We start from the raw sequence: 20054 nt of genomic DNA, 5'->3' as shown, positions 1-20054 counted from the left end.
TGTCACACTGTAGCTCCCAGTAAACAACAGCCCTCCCCAGACTTAGACCTGACCCCTTACTTTACAAATCCCAGCTCAAGGCTTTACCCTCCTTTTCTCTCCCTGGCCCATGCTTTCTGGCTTTCCTTTGTGTCCAAAGCCTCAGGCCACATCTCTTGGAAGCATGGAGTCCGACTATCTGGGTTTAGATCTTGCCTCTGCTGCTCACTGGCCACGTGGCCCAGGGCAAGCCTCTTCATCTATCAGATGGGAACAATACAGGGAGATAAAGGGCTAGTCAAACACAGATCACTGGCTATCACTAAATACTGGTTTGTAATTCCAGAACTTCAGGAAGCTGAGGTGCGAAGATCGCTGAGGCCAGGAGTTCAAGACCCACCTGGGCAACATAGCAAGACCCTGTGTCTATACACACACAAAAAAAAATTAGCTGGCCAGGTGGGGTGGCTCACGCTTGAAATCCTAGCACCTTGGGAGGTCAGGAGTTCAAGATCAGCCTGGCCAACATGGTAAAATGCTGTCTCTACTAAAAATACAAAAATTAGCTTAGCGTGGTGGTGTGCACCTGTAGTCCCACTTACTTGGGAGGCTGAGGCAGAAGAATCACTTGAACCCAGGATGCGGAGGCTGTAGTGAGCTGAGATCTCACCAATCCAGCCTGGGTGACAGAGCCAGACCCTGTCTAAATAAGTAAATAAACAAATAAACATGAGTTGGGCCTCAGAGCCTGAGTTTGGGGCCTGGAACTCACTGAACTGTTGACCCTCTCTGAGCCTCAGTTCTGCTTCCTCCACAGCCATGAACCTCAGTTTCCTCATTTGTAAAATGGAACAACAGCCATACCCCTCACAGGGCCATCCAGGCCATGCACCCACCCGGACCCCCACCTTCTCAATTGGCCACCCAGGCACTTACTTTGCTGAACCGACTTGAGTCCGCGGAGGCAGGTGGCTGCGAGCAGGAAGCCACAGCCGGTAGGGGGTGTCCGGAACTCTCCAGCCAGGCTGCAGGCGGCCCCCAGGCAGAGCGGACCCATGGCGGCCAACTGAAGCGGGTGGTGGCGGCGGCCCAGCAGCAGTGCCGACAGGGCCAGGGTGAACAGAGGTGTGGTGGTGGTAACCAGTTGTGCCAGGTCCAGGGGCACAGCCCTTAGGCCCACGTTGCCGCAGGCCATGGAAGTGCCGAAGGTGAGACTGAGCAGTAGGACTCGGCAGCGAGTGCCGCCTGGCATGGGGCGCCGTGCCCCCCGGTGGCATGCCAGGGCTGCCACCAGCATGTGCAGGGCCGACAGCAGCAGGGGCCGCCCAAAGCCGTGCACTGTGAAGATCCACTTGTTGAGGCTTGACATGCTGGCTCCCGCCAGCAGCCACACCAGTGCTGCCATGGCCACTCGGGCCCGGCCAGGCTGCCGGAGAGCCTGAGGGCTGCCAGGGGGCCACTCGGGGGGCCCAGCCGCCTGAGCACCACCAGCTGCTGCTGCTACTTCGGCTGAGGTCATCCTGCCATCATGGTGCTCCGGCGGGCAGCGGCACATCCGCACCAGTGAGGCTAGGGCAGGAGGCGGGCTCCCCAGTGACGACCTCTGGGCCACCAGAGAGTTCCGCTTGGGGCCAGGCTAGATCCTGGTTCCTCCGACCCCGTGTCCCGTTTCAGACAGGTGAGAACACTGCTTACTTGTGCCAGGCCTGTGCCAGCGATGTCTAGAAGCTAAGCTGTGTTTCCAGCTCAGACAGGGCAGAGCCAAGGTCGCGGCTGCTAGGATGCCAGGGTCTCCGATGCTCAAGCGTGGGCTCCAGGCACCTCTGCCCCGTGCCAGGTGGTCTCCACTTTCCTCCTCGCCTAGTGGCCACGTTATGCTTTTAGATGAAATCCTCGTTCCTTTTTTCTCTTCAGTCCCCAGGTCATTAAGGTGCGCGCAGATCCAGACCCTGGGAACTCCTGCGTGCTCTGGCCGTGACCAGGCCTGGCAGGGGGGCGATCTGGGCTCCGCGCCTGGCGGTGCCCGGCCCGGGGGGTCGCGGGCTAGCTGCCTCCCACAGCGCCCGGGCAGTGAGCTGACACCACGGCCCGTGCTCCGGCCGGTGCCTGGCGGCGAGCTAGGCGCGGATCCAGCAGGGCCTGCGCTCCAACTCCTGCTCTCTGAGGCTTTGGCTGCGGCTCTGGCTGCGGCTGTGACTCCGGCTGCGGCTCCTGCTGCGACTCACGCCCGGCTCCAGCTCAGGCCCGGCACGGCGGGCGCGGCGGTGCGCTCTTGGCTCCGCCTCCGCCTCTGCCTCCACCGCCGCCGCCCGCTCCCTACACGGAAAATTGGGCTGAGCACCCCCGCCAGGCCCCGCCCCCGGACCGGGAGGGCGGTCTCGCCCCGCCCCAACGCCTCCCGCTCACAGCCCCTCCCCCATCGGCCTGGCATTTCCCCCATCAGCCCTCCTCCGCCCGGGGCCTGCGCATCTGCCCATTAGACCCCCCACCCCGAGCTGGCGTGGTCAGCCTCTCTTAGCCGCCAGGGGGGACCAAGTCGCTCCCCACCCAGCGCCAAGGCGAGCCCTCCATGGAGATGAACGCGCATTGTTGGAGACGCTGGGGTATCCCGCACAGCCGCCCAGGCTATCTTCAAGAAGCAGGGTAGTGAGGAGGGGCCCACAGCCCCCATCCTAGGACCAGTCTTACGCCCACCTGATCTCTGGCCATAATTATCTCGTGGGACCTCAGCATCCAGCAGAGCTGGATTACGGGGTCCCTTAAGGCACCTCCATCGCCCCTCCGTAGCCCCAGCATCCTCCCCAGCCTCCCAGTCCAGGGCGGCGCCCCCTGGGGACCCTCAGAGGGAAGCTGAATCACCAGGCAGGGATACCCACAGCTGCGGAAGTAGGTACCGCTGGCCGGCATCCTTCCCCGGCCAGCAGCCTCTGTCCCGTCCCCTGAGCACTCGAAGCTGACTCACAGCAGAACTTCCTGGGGTCCACCCTGTGCCCCAGCCCCGGCAAGACAGAGCCCTGGGCTGGGAGGCAGAGCGGTTGCCACTGAGCCCTTGTTCCTGTCTGGGTCTCGGTTTTCCCACCAGAACGACAGACGCTCTCTGAGGTCAGGATTGGGTAAACGGCGCGCCCCAGGACAGAAGAGGTCCATCCAGATTCCAGGCTAGGCCAGGCCCTGGCCCCTGAGCTCTGAAGTCCAGGAGAACGAGGACCAAGGCCCAGCCATGTGCCCAGTATCAGATGTGAGCCTCTTTCCTGTTGTCGGTCTTCCTACTAGGCTCCTGCCCAAGAGGACCCAGCTCACCCCTTGCCTGTTGTCTAACCAGCAAATCCTTGATGACAGCAACCTGTCTTGAGACACAAGATCTCAAAGGGGTACCGCTGAACCCAGCCCGCTGCGCCCTCTGGTGGCCAGGCGCTGAATATAGCCCTCAATCCCCATCCCAATCACGGGACGCGGGTTTAAAATCCCCAGCCTCAAAGGAGGCCTGCTGAATCAGAGGCTCTCTGTCACGGGTGGGCCTGGGAATTTACATGGTCACATTTGCCTCTGTAAGTCCGACGCCTGCTGGAGCCTGCAGATCTCTGCTGAATAGCCTAAGCTACAGCGCAGGGGGTGCAGATAGGGAAATTTCCAGGCCAAGGGCCAAAAAATGGTGGCATTTAGGGTTTCTCCAGGAAACTAAGCCAGCCAAAGCGGATGGCCCCTCTCCTGCACCCCCTTGCCATTTCCTGAGGAAGAGAAATCTGGGACCCCTAAGGGTTATAATTATCTTTGAGATTTTGTCAGGTTTTTTTGTTTTCCAAGACCGAGTTTCGCTCTTGTTGCCCAGGCTGGAGTGCAATGGCACGATCTCAGCTCACTGCAACCTCTGCCTCCCAGGTTCAGGTGATTCTCCTACCTCAGCCTCCCGAGCAGCTGGGATTACAGGCGTGCACCACCAAACCCGGCTAATTTTTGTATTTTTAGTAGAGACAGGGTTTCACCATGTTGGTCAGGTTGGTCTCAAACTCCTGACCTCAGGTGATCCACCCACCCTGGCCTCCCAAAGTGCTGGGATTACAGGCGTAAACCACCACGCCCTGCCTGGATTTTGTCAGTTTTCTAGTAAGTCTCCTTTAGTAAAAAACAATAGGCTGGGTACAGTGGCTCATGCCTGTAGTCCCAGCACGTTGGGAGGCTGAGGCATGAGGATCACTTGAGCTCAGGAGTTGGAGACCAGCGTGGGCAACAGGGCAAAGCCTCGTGTCTACAGAAAATACAAAAATAAGCCGGGAGGCTGGCTGAAGAGGTTCACGCCTGTAATCCCAGCACTTTAGGAGGCCGAGGCTGGCGGATCGCTTAAGGTCAGGAGTTGGAGACAGCCTGGCCAACATGGTGAAACCCCGTCTCTACTAAAAATACAAAAATTAGCTGGGTGTGGCGGTGGGCGCCTGTAGTCCCAGCTACTCAGGTGGCTGAGGCAGGGGAATCGCTTGAACCCGGGAGGCAGAGCTTGCAGTGAGCCAAAATCACACCACTGCACTCCAGCCTGGAAGAAATCGCACCACTGCACTCCAGCCTGGACGAAAGAGCAAGACTGCATCTTAAAAACAAACAAACATGAGCTTGGCATGGTGGTGTCTGCCTGTAGTCCCAGCTACTCAGGGGATTGGGAGGGAGGATCCCTTGAGCCCAGGAGATGGAGGCTGCAGTGAGCTGAGATTGCACCACTGCACTCCAGCCTGGGTGACAAAGACCCTGCCTCAAAAAAAAAATTTTTTTTGAGATAAGTCTCGCTCTGTCGCCCAGGCTGGAGTGCAGTGGCACCATCTCAGCTCACTACAAGCTCCGCCTCCTGGGTTCATGCTATCCTCCTGCCTCAGCCTCCTGAGTAGCTGGGACTACAGGCTCACACCACCACGCCCAGCTAATTTTTTGTATTTTTAGTAGAGACAGGGTTTCACAGTGTTAGCCAGGATGGTCTCGATCTCCTGACCTTGTGATCCACCCTCCTTGGCCTCCCAAAGTGCTGGCATTACAGGGGTGAGCCACCGCACCCGACCAAAACTTTTTTAAAGTTAATTAAAAAATAATGAGAGAAAAAACCAACAACACTAATTTTTTTTTTTTGAGATGGAGTTTCGCTCTTGTCACCCAGGCTGGAGTGCAGTGGCACAATCTCAGCTCATTGCAACCTCCGCCCCCAGCCCCCGCCCCCGGGGTTCAAGTGATTCTCCTGCCTCAGCTTCCCAAGTACCTGCCATCATGCCTGGCTAATTTTTGTGTTTTTACTGGAGATGGGGTTTCACCATGTTGGCCAGGCTGATCTCAAACTCCTGACCTTGTGATCCACCTGCCTCCGCCCCCTAAAGTGCTGGGATTACAGGCGTGAGCCACCACGCCTGGCCTCCCAGTTTCCTGATTTGTAAAGCACAGATAAAAATGAAAATATCAACAACCTCACAGAGTTGTTCAAGATAGTATCTAACAAGTGAGTGCTCAGTCAATAGTAGTGGGTGCTCAGTCAGTAGTCAATGTCATCACTGCTGGCATTCCCATCACTCCCCCAATGCCCAGATGGCGGCTCAGGCACCCTCCACTCCTACCTGACGGGGTTAACTTCCCTTCTCTTGTCCCTGCCCCTGCACCTGAGGAGTTATGAGGCACCAGGCCACTGCAGCAGGTCCACAGGCCATCAATGCTTTAATTTTGTCAGAGGCAGGCACTGAGCAGCCCTGCTGAGCTCTCCCCAGCTACTGTGTCACAACCAGCTCGGAGCTGTCATTCTAACAGTGAAATGGAGAGCTGGGGTCAGGGCCATAGCCCCTGGGCTAAGGAGGCCTTCTTGCAGGACGCCAACCACAGAACGAGTGGTCCTCACAACACCTGTGGCCTGTGGACTCCTTTCCCTTTTGCCAAGGAGTCTGAGATGCTTCATGGCCATCAGACCATGGGGTGGCCTTCATGGGAGACCTGCAGGGCCAGGCTGGCCAGACTTGACCAGAAAGACTTCCCAGGGAAGATGCCTGGCTCTCTGCTCCAGGGTGGGCCATGGTATAGGGCCCTCGAAGGGGTTGTGGCTGGGGTGATCCCAGGGGGCATTGCTCGAAGTGCACAGGAGGTGGCAGCAGGGTCAGGTGAGTTCCTGTTCCAGGGACATCAGGAGGGAAGGTAGAAGCCTAGGGAGTGTGCGACGCTGCTGGGATGAGGGAGCTCAGGGACTACCAGCTAACCAGCCTCAGCTCAATGGTTTCTCCATCCTTGGGTCTGTAGTCAGCAATACCTGCAGAAACAGATTGAGCAAGGTGGGGTGAACTGGGCAGAATATCGCACCCCGCAACCTCATCTTCCAGACCCCCCACCCTGAGGCTAGAGTCTGTAAGAACCCACCTGAGGCTTGGTGGTGGGAAGCTGGAACCTCCCTAAAGCCTGCTCAAAGACTCTGAACTCAGCTTCCTACAGGGTTCCTGAGGCCATGAGCTCATCTGGTAATAAAAACACCTGACAGGCAGGGCCACTGTCTTTGTAATACCCTAGGGACCATCAGGAAGAGAAACTTGCACAGTGCAGTCTGGAGAGAGAACCAGGACCATGCAGGAAGTCTCCCAGGAGTCAGCCTTCACTCACTACACAAAATCCAGGCTCTAGGACGACGCCTGGATTCAAGCCCCAGCTGTCATTCATTACTGCTGTGACTCTGGACAAGTTAACCTCTGAGTGTCGGTGCTCCTGTTGGTGACGTGGGAATGCAGCCTGCAGGGGAACTGAAAGGGCCCTTTGAGATAGCCAGGTGTCAGAAATGTTTCCTTTCAATGGAGGTGCTATGGTCCAAAATGTCTGTGTCCCCCCCAAAATTTGTATGTTAAAACCTAACCCCAAAGGTGATGGTATCAGGAGGCCTTAGGGCTGTTGGGAGATGATTAGGTCATGAGGGTAGAGCCTCATTAATGGGATAGGAAAGTGCCATTATAGGCCGAGCAGGGTGGCTCATACCTACAATCCCAGCACTTTGGGAGGCCAAGGCAGGCAGATCACTTGAGCTCAGAAGTTTGAGACCAGCCTAAGCAACATAGGGAAACCACATTTCTACCAAAAATACAAAAAATTAGCTGGGCTTTGTGCCATGGGCCTATGGTCACACCTACTCAGGAGGCTGAGGTGGGAGGATCGCTTAAGCCAGGGAGGCAGAGGTTGCATGAGCTGAGATCGTGATACTGCACTCAGCCTGGGTGACAGAGACCCCCATCTCAAAAAAAAAAAAATTTTTTTTAAGTACCATTATAAAAGAGGTTCCTTCAGCAGGCAAGGGCCAGGAAAGTATTTTTTTAAAAAATTAAAAAACAGCTCTCCCTCTCCCTCGGTCTCCGTCTCCCCCTTTTTCCACGGTCTCCCTCTGATGCCAAGCCGAAGCTGGACTGTACTGCTGCCATCTCGGCTCACTGCAACCTCCCTGCCTGATTCTCCTGCCTCAGCCTGCCGAGTGCCTGTGATTGCAGGCACGCACCGCCACGCCTGACTGGTTTTCGTATTTTTTTGGTGGAGACGGGGTTTCGCTGTGTTGGCCGGGCTGGTCTCCAGCTCCTAACCGCGAGTGATCCACCAGCCTCGGCCTCCCGAGGTGCCGGGATTGCAGACGGAGTCTGGTTCACTCAGTGCTCAATGGTGCCCAGGCTGGAGTGCAGTGGCGTGATCTCGGCTTGCTACAACCTCCACCTCCCAGCCGCCTGCCTTGGCCTCCCAAAGTGCCGAGAGTGCAGCCTCTGCCCGGCTGCCACCCCATCTGGGAAGTGAGGAGCGTCTCTGCCTGGCCGCCCATCTTCTGGGACGTGAGGAGCCCCTCTGCCTGGCTGCCCAGTCTGGAAAGTGAGGAGCGTCTCTGCCCGGCCACCATCCCATCTAGGAAGTGAGGAGCGCCTCTTCCCGGCCGCCATCCCATCTAGGAAGTGAGGAGCATCTCTGCCCGGCCGCGACCCCGTCTGGGAGGTGTACCCAACAGCTCATTGAGAACGGGCCATGATGACAATGGCGGTTTTGTGGAATAGAAAGGGGGGAAAGGTGGGGAAAAGATTGAGAAATCGGATGGTTGCCGTGTCTGTGTAGAAAGAAGTAGACATGGGAAACTTTTCATTTTGTTCTGTACTAAGAAAAATTCTTCGGCCTTGGGATCCTGTTAATCTGTGACCTTACCCCCAACCCTGTGCTCTCTGAAACATGTGCTGTGTCCACTCAGGGTTAAATGGATTAAGGGCGGTGCAAGATGTGCTTTGTTAAAGATGCTTGAAGGCAGCATGCTCGTTAAGAGTCATCACCACTCCCTAATCTCAAATACCCAGGGACACAAACACTGCGGAAGGCCACAGGGTCCTCTGCCTAGGAAAACCAGAGACCTTTGTTCACTTGTTTATCTGCTGACCTTCCCTCCACTATTGTCCTATGACCCTGCCAAATCCCCCTCTGTGAGAAACACCCAAGAATGATCAATAAAAAAAAATAATAAAAAATAAAAAACAAAGCCCCAGAAAGTTGCCTTGTCCCTTCCACCATGTGAGAACACAGCCAGCAGGTACCACCAGAAAGTGGGCCCTCATCAGACACTGAATCTATCAGTGTCCTGATCTTGGACTGCCCACCCAACCTCCAAAACTGTAAGAAATACATTTCTGTTATTTAATTTCGAGATGGAGTTTCACTCTTATTGCCCAGGCTGAAATGCAATGGCGTGATCTCAGCTCACTGCAACCTCCGCCTCCAGGGTTCAAGCGATTCTCCTGCCTCAGCCTCCCAAGTAGCCGGGATTACAGGTGCCCGCCACCACCCCCAGCTAATTTTTTGTATTTTTAGTAGAGACAGGGTTTCACCATGTTGGTCAGGCTAGTTTTCAACTCCTCATCTCAGGTGATCCACCTGCCTTGGCCTCCCAAAGTGCTGGAATTATAGGCATGAGCCACCGCACCCGGCCTCATTTCTGCTGTTTATAAGCCACCCAGTTTATGGTTTTTTGTAATAGCAGCTTCAATGGACTAAGACAAAAGGGAACTCAAATTATAACTCCCATCCACTTTCCACCCCAAGGAAGACAGAGGAGTGATTTATGCAACTGGTTGATTTGGGAAGAATAAACTAGGCATGTGTAGCCTGGGCGCTATTTTTCTCCTGGGAGCGGGCTTCCTGCTAGACTCAAGGGCAGAGGGGGAAGGAGATAGAGGCTACAACTGCCCAGGTCTGCTTCCTGGCTGGGTCCACCTAGCTCTCACCCTCCTGTCTTTATCAGTAACAGAACTGGCCAGACTTGGGGTCTCCATCTGTAGCTCCTATTTTTTATTCCTCAATTTATTCAGAATGAGGGAAAGAAAAAAAGAATGCTTTCTTGTGGGCTCCCTCAAAGTCCCACCTTCTCTAAAGCACTCGCCACAATGCTTGACACATGGTAAGTGCCCCATAAAAGTTCTTCAGGGGTGGAGTAGTATAAAAGCAACTTAAGTAGCAAGAGTAGGGACAGATGACCTTTAAGGGTCTGTTTGCAGGCCAAGCGTGGCGGCTCACACCTGTGATCCCAGCACTTTGGGAGGCTGAGGCGGGCAGATCACTTGAGGTCAGGAGTTTGAGACCAGCCTGGCCAACATGGTGAAACCCCGTCTCTACTAAAAATACAAAAATACCTGGGCATGGTGGCACACACCTGTAATCCCAGCTACTTGGGAGGCTGAGGCAGGAGAATTGCTTGAGCTCAGGAGGCAGAGGCTGCAGTGAGCTGAGGCCTCACCATTGTATCCCAGCCTGGGCAACAGAGCAAGACTCCATCTCAAAAAAAAATAAATAAAAAAAAATATGTGTGTGTGTGTGTGTGTGTATATATATGTATGTGTATATATATATGTGTATACGTATGTATATATATGTGTATATATGTGTGCATATATATGTGTGTGTGTGTATATATATATATATGAAATTTTTAAGTTATACATGTGGGCAACATTAAATTTCCACTGGATAGCATGGCTCCATTTTTTATGAAAAACTTACTGGCATATTTTTAAAAAGTATCTAGAAGAAAAGTTAAGTAATTTTGGCCAGGCGCGGTGGCTCATGCCTGTAATCCCAGAACTTTGGGAGGCAGAGGCAGGCAGACCACTTGGGCTCCGGAGTTTGAGACCAGCTTGGCCAACATGGTGAACCCCCGTCTCTACCACAAATAGAAAAATTAGCTGGGCATGGTGGTGTGTGTGCCTGTAGCCCCAGCTACTCAGGAAGCTGAGGTGGGAGGATCACTTGATCCAAGAAGATTGAGGCTACAGTGAGCTGAGATTGTGCCACTGCACTCTAGCCTGGGTGACAGAACAAGACCTTATCTCAAAAAACAAAAAACAAAAAAAACCACGTTATTTTGGCTGGGCGTGGTGGGTCACGCCTGTAATCCCAGCACTTTGGGAGGCCGAGGCTGGTGGGGATCACCTGAGGTCAGGAGTTCAAGAACAGCCTGGCCAACATGGTGAAACCCCGTCTCTACTAATAATACAAAAAAGTTAGCTGGGCATGGTGGCAGGCACCTATAATCCCAGCTACTAGGGAGGCTGAGATGGAAGAATCACATGAACCCAGGAGGCGGAGGTTGCAGCGAGCTGAGATCACACCACTGCACTCCAGCCTGGGCAACAAGAGCGAAACTCCATCTCAAAATAAAAGAAAAGACGTTATTCCTAGGTAGTATATCCTGGGTGATGTTAATTTTCTTCTAGTTCTTTTTTTTTTTTTTGTAATCTGTCTGGTTTCCTAGAATTTCCACAATAACTTGCATAAAAATTCTAAGGCTTCAGTTCAATATATTATATCTGACTTTGAGCATCAGTGATTTTGTGAAGGTGTGGCCCAGGAGGGTGCTAGGGAAAGCTGGGGTGAGTTGATGAAGCCTCTTGGCTGGGTAAGCTTGGGGTAGGGGACACATCCAGGGTGTCAGGCCATGACTCACCTTGCAACAGTGGGGTGTTGGGGTCTCGGAGGAGCTGCCAGAACTCCCTTTCTCCGGCCGCTTTCCCCATCACGGAGGTTAAGTAGGGGCCTGACAAGGAGGCCTGTGTTTCATATCTACAGAAGGGAGAGGCAAATGGGGAGAGAAGAGGTGGCTGTTGTCCCTAAGGGGAGAGGCAGCGCTCACCCACAGCAGCAAAATCCCTTCCAAGCTCTTTCAGCCGACACTCGTCAAACCCTTCCCAGGCCACCTGGCCACAGGTCTGTGATCTCAACTTCCACCTCCTTCCCCTCTAGACCCCCGATCCTGCCTGCTCAGGCTTCATCCTCTCCACGCTGACCATGACCATGGCCTCCAGGAAAGGGGCATCTATTATGTTATCAGCTCAGCAGTTGTCCCCTCTCTGGGGGGCTGATGTTATGGGGGATGAGAATCAGAAGTTGCTGGTGTCACCTAGAAGATGTACAATGTACAATGAAAGAGGTTGAAGCCTGCATACAGAGACAGACAGGGTCATGGGAAGTGGAGGCAGAGACACCTGGCAGTGGCACTGGGTCTCTGTGGCTCAGTGGCATTCCCCTCTTCTCAGGGCTGCATGGCTCAGCCTCCTCTCTGATTCTACATGCTCTACACCCACTGTTGTGGAGAGGCTTGGAGTTTGGTTTCTGGCCCTGGCAGCCAAGAGACTCCTCACTCACACTCCCCCTTTCCCTGAGCTTCTGGCCTCCAACTTTGAGTTTCTCCACTCCGTCTGGATGCCACTGCCACAGGAAGCCTCTTAAAACTCCGTGGGCCTGGGCCAGGCACAGTGGCTCAACCCTGTAATCCCAGTACTTTGGGAGGCCGAGGTGGGCAGATCACCTGAGGTTGGGAGTTCGAGACCAGCCTGACCAACATGAAGAAACCCCATCTCTACTAAAAATACAAAATTAGCCAGGTGTGGTGGTTCATGCCAGTAATCCCAGCTACTGGGGAGGCTGAGGCAGGAGAACCGCTTGAACCCGGGAGGTAGAGGTTGCGGTGAGCTGAGATCATACCATTGTACCCCAGCCTGGGCAACACGAGCAAAACTCCATCTCAAAACAGAACAAAACAAACTCCGTGGGCCAGGTCCTTCATCCCTCCCACAGGAGAAAGCAGCATGATCAGGGCTTCCCCTGGAAGAAGGACTTGAAAAGATGAGTGGGATTTGCCAGAGAAGGGAGGAGAGCGGGGCAGAGCTGAGAGGAGGCAGAGAGAAGAAAGGCACACAGGTGCACAGAATTTGGAGGAATGGTCTTTCAAAAGAGCGGGGTCAGGCCAGGCACTGTGGCTCATGCCTGTAATCCCAGCACTTTGGGAGGCCAAAGCGGGTGGATCACTTGAGGTCAGGAGTTCATGACCAGCCTGGACAACATGGTGAAACCCCATCTCTGCTAATAATACAAAAATTAGGCTGGGCAATGGTGATGCACACCTGTAATCCCAGCTATTCAGGAGGCTGAGGCAGGAGAATCACTTGAACCTAGTAGGCGGAGGTTGCAGTGACCTGAGGTCGCACCACTGCACTCCAGCCTGGGTAACAGAGCAAGACTGCTTCTCAAAAACAAAACCAAGCAAACAAAAAAATAACAACAAATGAGCGGGTTCTGGGAGAATGCAAATGACTGAAAAGGAGGTGAGACCGTCAAGGTAACAGGGAAGTGATGTGAACAAATGCATCTTCTAGAAAGTGCTCTCTGGGGTAATACAGCCCTAAGTTATTGACGGTTGCAGTCTTAGAGAGAGGGATTTTTTTGGTTTTAAGAAACACAGGCGGGGCGCAGTGGGTCACATCTGTAATCCCAGCACTTGGGGAGGTGGAGGTGGGTGGATCACCTGAGGTTGGGAGTTTGAGACCAGCCTGGCTCACATGGTGAAACCCTTTTTCTACTAAAAATACAAAAACTAGCCAGGCGTGATGGTGGGCCCCTGTAATCCCAGCTGCTCAGGAGGCTGAGGCAGGAGAATCGCTTGAATCCAGGTGGTGGAGGCTGCAGTGAGCCGAGATCGTGCCACTGCACTCCAGCCTGGGCGACTGAATGCAACTCCGTCTCAAAAAAAAAACAAAAAACAAAACAACAACAACAACAACAACAACAAACCTATTTGGGGTGACTTCAGCGAAGGGAAAGTACTGTTCTAAGGAATGTCACAGAGTAGCCCTTTTCCCATTAACTCTGCAGGGCCATGTGGCTGAACAGGGCTACCTCTCTCCACATTTGTCTATCTGTGTCTGCAGTTGAGCTTTCTCTGCTGTGCATTCAGGGGCCTCAAACAGTCTTCATGCCTGAACCCAGTTGAGGCATCCACGCACACTAACAAGAGAACCATTTCTCAGACTGGAGTCCACAGTGTCTTCCCAGAGATCCCCGAGCTCTGAATAAAAACATTATAATTCTAATTGTCTTTCATGTTGATGACAATATTCAAACATGAATACCAGCTGGTTCTGGGTAATCTCAGTCTGTGGGTCTGAGCCCTCCCAAGGGCACTCAGCCTATGCGTGGCCATCAGTGACTGCGCTGGTGCCCAGCAGCATTGCGCTATGTGCCATAGGCCACAGGAAGGAAACGGAGGTGGCCCTCATAGTGAATGAAGTGGCTAAGCCAGGCCAGGAGTGCCCAGGCTTCACTGCAGCTCGAATACAGGGAGGTGCTAAAGTGCAGGCCAGCACCTCCGCAGAGCATCCTTATTTGAATGGTATTGGTTTTTATACTTTCCTATTTAATTTATAAAGTTGTTGGGGATTTATAGCTGTCTAGAGCTAGAAAGAGAAAGGACTTTTTTTGTGTGTGGTAGAGACGGGCTTTCGCCATGTTGGCCCGGCTGGTTTTGAACTCCTGGCCTCAAGTAATCTGCCCACCTTGGCCTCCCAAAGTGCTGGGATTACAGGTGTTAGCCATCACTCAGCCCTTTGTCTTTAAAAAAAAAAAAAAAAAAAAAAAAAGAGTTTTATTCTGTCATCCAGGCTACAGGACAGTGATGTCATAGCTCGCTGCAGCCTTGAACTCCTGGGCTCAAGCAGTCCTCCCACCTCAGCCTTCTGGGTAGCAATAGGTGCACACCATCATGCCCAACTAATTAAAAAAATTTTTTTGAAGAGATGGCAGTCTCACTATGTTGCCCAGGCTGGTCTCGAACTCCTAGGCTCAAGTGATCCTCCTGCCTCAGCCTCCCAAATCACTGGAATTACAGGAGTGAGCCACCAGCTCTGGCCAAAGACTTTATATTTAGTAAAATTATCCGTACACATCTAAGTGATATTATAGAAGAAATAACTTAACCTGGGGTCTGGGAGAATGTTTGTACTTTGGAGGAGTCTTTGCATATCTCTGGTCTGAGATTCTCTAGCCTAGAGGACCCGAAGGAGCCAACTGTGCGCCCTCCCTGGATGCAGGATGCTGTTTTCCAGGAACTCCCACTGGGGAAAGAGATAGGCCCATAATTCTAGGGGAGAAGTCTGTGGTGTGCGTGACCTGGTGGAAGGCATTCAACTTCTCTGGGCTGGACTCCCCCCACTGATAACATGAGAATTACATTCATCTTATTTCATCATGGACAGGACCTGTCAAACAGCAGTCCAGACATGCTCATTCTCAGACTATTCTAAGCTCAGGGTGAGAAGCAAGTGTACGGACACTGTCCAACCTCTTTGAGGTAATTAATAACAGGATAGGGCCAAACTTATTTCATAATAAAAGTTCTTATTCTGGCCAGCCACGGTGGCTCACGCCTGTTATCTCAGCACTTTGGGAGGCCAAGGTGGGTAGATTGCTTGAGTCCAGGAGTTTGAGACCAGTCTGGGCAATATGGAGCAATCCCATCTCTACAAAAAATTTTAAAAAAATATTGGCCAAGCGTGGTGGCGCGTGCCTGTTGTTCCCAGCTACTTGGGAGGCTAAGGTGGGAGGATCAGAGCCCGGAAGATTGAGGCTGCAGTGAGCTGTGATTGTGCCACTGCACTCTAGCCTAGGTGACAGAGTAAGACCCTGTCTCAAATAAAATAAAATAAAAGTTCTTATTCTGGGCCAGGCGTAGTGGCTCATGCCTGTAATCCCGGCACTTTGGGAGGCTGAGGCAGACATATCACTTGAGGTCAAGAGTTCAAGACCAGCCTGGCCAAAATGGCAAAATTCCATCTCTACTCAAAAAATAAACATTAGCCAGGTATGGTGGTGCATGCCCACAGTCCCAGCTACTCGGGAGGCTGAGGAAGGAGAATCGCTTGAACCTGGGAGGTAGATGCTGCCGTGAGCTGAAATTGTGCCACTGCAACCCAGTCTGGGCAACAGAGGGAGACTCCATCTCAAAAAAAAGTAGATGGGCTTGGTGGTGCATGCCTGTAGTCCCTGCTACTTGGATAATTTGAGGCTGCAGTGAGCTATGAATGTGGCACTGCACTTCAGCCTGGATAACAGAGAGAGACCTTGCCTAAATAAATACATGGCCGGGCACGGAGGCCCATGCCTGTAATCCCAGCACTTTGGGAGGCTGAGGCAGGCAGATCACCTGAGTTCAGGAGTTAGAGACCAGCCTGGCCAACATAGTAAAACCCTGTCTCTACTAAAAATACAAAAATTAGCTGGGCATGGTGGCACGCGCCTGTAAGTCCCAGCTACTCAGGAGGCTGAGGCAGGACAATCACTTGAACCCAGGAGACAGACGTTGCAGTGAGCCAAGATTGCACCACTGCACTCCAGCCTGGGTGAAAGAGAGAGGCTCTGTCTCGAAATAAATAAATAAATAAATAAAAATAAACAAATACACAACACGAGTTGGGCCTCCAGAGCCTGGGTAATAGAGTGAGACTCTGTCTCAAAAAAAAAAAAAACAACGAAAAAAAACAGTTATTATTCTGGCTGAGCATGATGGCTCGCACCTATAATCCCAATATTTTGAGAGCCTGAGGTGTGAGGATGGTTTGAGGCCAGGAATTTGAGACCAGCCTGGGCAACAGACAGAGACCCTATCTCAAAAAAAAAAAAAAAAAAAAAAAAAATTAGCCAGGGATGCGGCACATGCCTATAAGTCTCAGCTATTTGGGAGGCTGAGGCAGGACAGTAGGGTTGCTTCATCCCTAGAGTTCGAGGCTGCAGTGAGACGTGATTGCACAATTACACTCCAGCCTGGGTGATAAGATTGAGACCCTATCTCTTAAAAACAAACAAACAAACAAAAAACAGTTCTTACTCTGATGAAAGCAACGCTGTGTTGAGCGCTTGCTATGTGCTGGACCTTGCACATATAAAAAGCACATGCCACTATCTCTATGTGTACTAACTCCTGGACTCTTCACACTGGCCCTGCAGGGAGGGGGCACAACTGTTCTCCTCGGTGAATTGTGGGTGCCTACCTGGAACCTAGCTGGTTAGAGCTGGGATTCCAACTGGGGGGCTCTGCCTCCAAAGCCTGCTCTCTCGGTGACAATGCTGGCCTATGGCTCCCTGTTTCCATAACACCGTGGGCAAGAAAGGAGCGCAGCAGGTAGAAGCAGAAGCAGGGCCAGTGTCTCTCCCGAGGGAACCCTCTCCTTTGTCCCCCGTCTCTTCTGTGACCCTGTTATCAGGCATGTGAGGTTGGGTGGGGTGAGAACTGGGAGGTGGGAGTCTCACGTGAATCCTCCTAACTCATGGGCCTTCTTCAGGACATCTTCCACGGTGGACCCGGCCAGAACAGAGATGGACTGTCTGTACGGCGGCAAGAGACTAAGCACCTGCAGCGTGACACTGATGTTCTCTTGGGTCTGAGGTATGGTCTCAGCAGCTGGTTCCAACATGACTGTGCCGGGAAGAAAGGAAGGGGCAGCTGGTGTGAGGACAGAGAGCCTGGATTATTTGTCTTCTTGTCTTCCCTCAAAAACACCTGGACTTTGTCCTTCCCCATGTCCTCATCTCCATCAATGCCACCGCCACCTGCTCAGCTGAAACCTGGCTTCCATCCCGGCCTCCCGTCCCTCATTCCCCACCACCCAAGATCAGGCCCCTCACTGGTTTCTCTGCTTCCAGTATCCTTCCTCCCACCTCTCTGGCACCTAGCACTCCAGAGGGCTCTTCCTAGAACATGCATTTGTTCACAACGCGTCTCTGTTACCCTGATGCGCTCACCTTCTCTTCATTCATCTGCTTTCCACTCCCACTCATTCTCCCAGATCCCACTCTTTTGCAAGACCATTCCTCAAAATTCCCCCAAACTCTGTGCACCTCTGTGTCTTTGTTCTTCCTGCCTCTTCTTGGCTCCACTCTATCCATTCTTGTTTTTTTTGGAGACAGAGTCTCACACTGTCGCCCAGGCTGGAGCGCAATGGCGTGATCTCGGCTCACTGCAACCTCTGTCTCCCAGGTTCAAGTGATTCTTGTGGCTCAGCCTCCCTAGTAGCTGGGATTATAGGCGTCTACCACCATGCCTGGCTAATCTTTTGTATTTTAGTAGAGACAGGGTTTCACCATGTTGCCCAGGCTGGTCTCAAACTCCTGGGCTCAGGCAATCCACCTGCCTCAGCTTCCCAGAGTGCTAGGATTACAAGCACGAGCCACCATGTCCAGCTTCCTTCTTCTCCATTTTTTTTTTTTTCTTTTTTTTTTTTTTTTTGAGACATAGTCTTACTCTGTCACCCAGACTGGAGTGCAGTGGCATGATCTTGGCTCACTGCAACCTCCACCTCTGAGGTTCAAGTGATTCTCTTGCCTCAGCCTCCTGAGTAGCTGGGATTACAGGCACTCGCCACCACACCCAGCTACTTTTTTGTATTTTTAATAGATGGAGTTTCGCCATGTTAGCCAGGCTGGTCTCGAACTCCTGACCTCAGGTGAGCCACCCGCCTCGGCCTCCCGAAGTGTTGGGATTACAGGCATGAGTCACTGCACCTGGCCTCCTTCTCCATTCTTAATTGGCAAATCCCAGTCACGTCCTCAGCCCCTCTCTCAGAGGAAGCCTGGATCATGCTGCTACTGGGGCTTATCATGTTGTATTAGAGTTAACCAAAATGTCTCTCTCCTCATTCATTCATTCAATTCATTCTTCCATCCATCCATCCATCCATTCAAACAGTTCTGTACTGGGTATCACACAAGTGGTATGCCCAGGGATCTCCATTTACTGTCTTCCTCCCCACACTGTGAGCTTCTAGAAGCTGTGACATTTTGGCTGCTGTGTCCCATGCACACCCACAAACTTGTGCTGACTCAGCAAATCAGGATGAAGCAACCTCCCCTCACTGGGACGTCAGCGGGTGTGCGGCAGATTGTAAAGGGCTGTGCAGCAGATTGTAAAGGGCTGTGCTTCCACAAAAAGTTGGGCTACCTTGTGGTGCCAGGCAGTCTGGGAAGATCAGATCAATGTAGGTCTTGTGGTTCAGAACGGGCAGCAGCTGGGAAATCACGAGAGCATTCTGGAAGGCTCCATCCTGCAGACTGGCCAGCAAAGCAACCCTCGCCTTGAGACATGCTGTTCCCAGTTGTGCCCCAGGCATGGGGGAAGTCATGAGGAACTGGTGATAGAGTGGGGAAGAGAGAGAGGAGGTCAGCCGGCGGGGAGGGGCTAGGTGTTCCAGCACCTGACCACTCCAACCCTGACTGTTCCCCAGGGTGGCCATGGCTCCAGGGTCTCTTTCCCACCTGTAATGCCAATGGGGTGCTGTAGACATTCCCGAAGTGGCCCTCGGGGGTCTGGGCCTTCAAGATCTTCTCTCGCACTGTCCTGATGGCCATGGTGATCTGTTGTCTCCGACCAGGGTTGAAGTTTGAGCGCTTCAGACAGGTGAATGCCAAGCCTGCCATGGCTGCTGTGTCTTGAAGGGGGGAACAGAACATGCAATGAGCTGGAGAGCCAAGGGGCCAGGACAGGCAGGGACTTGAGGGTCAGGCCCTTGTAGCTATGGGCAACCACAGGAGGGCTTGGAGAAGAAGGGCAACATGGTCAGATCAGCTAAGGGCACCAACTCAACCTGGTCTGCCCAAGACTTTCCTTGTCTGGACTCTGAAAATCCTATGTCCCAGGAAACTGCTCATTTCTGGGCAAACTGGTTTGGCTGATCACTCTGCAACTTGAGGGCTAGAGGTTAGGGAGAAGGACTGGAGGAGGGAGGCCCAAGAGGACTTGACCCCATACCACCTATTTCCAAACTTAGCTGCACATTGAAATCACTAGGGGAGTTTTATTTTATTTTTTATTTTTTGAGACAGAGTCTCACTCACTGTTGCCCAGGCTGGAGGACAGTGGTGCGATCTCCACTCACTGCAGCCTCCGCCTCCCAGGTTCAAGTGATTCTCCTGCCTCAGCCTCCCGAGTAGCTGGGACTACAGGCATGTGCCACCATGCCCAGCTAACTTTTTTATTTTTAGTAGAGATGGGGTTTCACCATGTTGTCTTGAACTCCTGGCCTCAAGAGATCCACCTACCAGCTCCAAAGCTGGCTCACAGCTGGAGCATCACCCATGAGCCCTCGCCAATTCATCCCCAAAGGACTTGATACGGAGGAGCCCCGAGGAAAGGTGAGTGTGGGGCCAGGGTATGGAGGTCATCAGTGCAGGCCTGGGGACTGAGGGAGTGCCAGCCTGGCCTTGGCAGGGTCTGACCTACTCACCCACAGAATGGTGGCCCTGGTGGAAAGGTTCCACAGCATACAGAAGTTTGTCCACCACGCTGTCATGGACCCGCTTCTGGTGGAGACACAGGGCCAGAATGCCCAGGCCATACTGGTAGTAGCTAGTGTGGGGGTGGCCCTTGTGATCATGCCCTGGGAGGGAAAAAAACCGAGGGGTTGCCTCTCTGCCCCCACCCAGCAGCCAGCCCCACCAGCACATGGGACCCTGGCCTGCACTTTCCAACACGTTCCTTTGGGTCACGGGATCCTTCATTCCTTCACTGCCTCAGCCCATACGTGCTGAGGTCTCACTACGTGTCAGGCACTGCGCTTAGAGGAAGCAGGAGACCCATGGCAGACGGGCACTGCGCAGTTCGGGCCTCAAGCAAAGCAATTGCTCATGAGACTGCAATTGTAACGAGAATGCAGACCAAGTAGTGATATTTGGGTGGCTGGGAAGTCAAGGCAGGATTGTCCAAGGAGGTAACGCTGGAGAGGGCTGAGGATGGGCGGAGGCAATGCCAA

General features: G+C 53.0%; 2 protein-coding genes across 9 annotated transcripts in view; both read right to left on the bottom strand.

Annotated features, from left to right (window-relative positions):
• Positions 1 to 4348, bottom strand: part of SLC35E4 (solute carrier family 35 member E4) — a 32349-nt gene extending 28001 nt beyond the window's left edge. For 2 of the 3 annotated variants that reach the window (XM_055374208.2, XM_055374207.2), the window contains exon 1: positions 916 to 2311. In XM_055374208.2, the coding sequence (XP_055230183.1) occupies positions 916 to 1534 (619 nt within the window). In that variant the 5' untranslated portion in view covers positions 1535 to 2311. Of the gene's footprint in view, positions 1 to 915; positions 2312 to 2855 lie in introns of those variants that run through there. The other variant, XM_031005561.3, reaches the window with a different exon arrangement.
• Positions 4349 to 5637: 1289 nt separating this feature from the next.
• The window catches only part of TCN2 (transcobalamin 2), a 31086-nt gene continuing 16669 nt past the window's right edge, over positions 5638 to 20054 (bottom strand). For 5 of the 6 annotated variants that reach the window (XM_055374202.1, XM_063704607.1, XM_063704608.1 and 2 more), the window contains 6 exons: positions 19530 to 19682; positions 18562 to 18734; positions 18248 to 18434; positions 16561 to 16726; positions 10928 to 11043; positions 5638 to 6241 (listed from right to left, as the gene is read on the bottom strand). In XM_055374202.1, the coding sequence (XP_055230177.1) occupies positions 6180 to 6241; positions 10928 to 11043; positions 16561 to 16726; positions 18248 to 18434; positions 18562 to 18734; positions 19530 to 19682 (857 nt within the window). In that variant the 3' untranslated portion in view covers positions 5638 to 6179. The remainder of the gene's footprint in view (positions 6242 to 10927; positions 11044 to 16560; positions 16727 to 18247; positions 18435 to 18561; positions 18735 to 19529; positions 19683 to 20054) is intronic. The other variant, XM_063704610.1, reaches the window with a different exon arrangement.

Source organism: Gorilla gorilla, chromosome 23 (genome assembly GCF_029281585.2).
Source record: "Gorilla gorilla gorilla isolate KB3781 chromosome 23, NHGRI_mGorGor1-v2.1_pri, whole genome shotgun sequence".
Taxonomy (NCBI): domain Eukaryota; kingdom Metazoa; phylum Chordata; class Mammalia; order Primates; family Hominidae; genus Gorilla; species Gorilla gorilla.
This window is presented reverse-complemented; position numbering and strand designations above follow the sequence as displayed.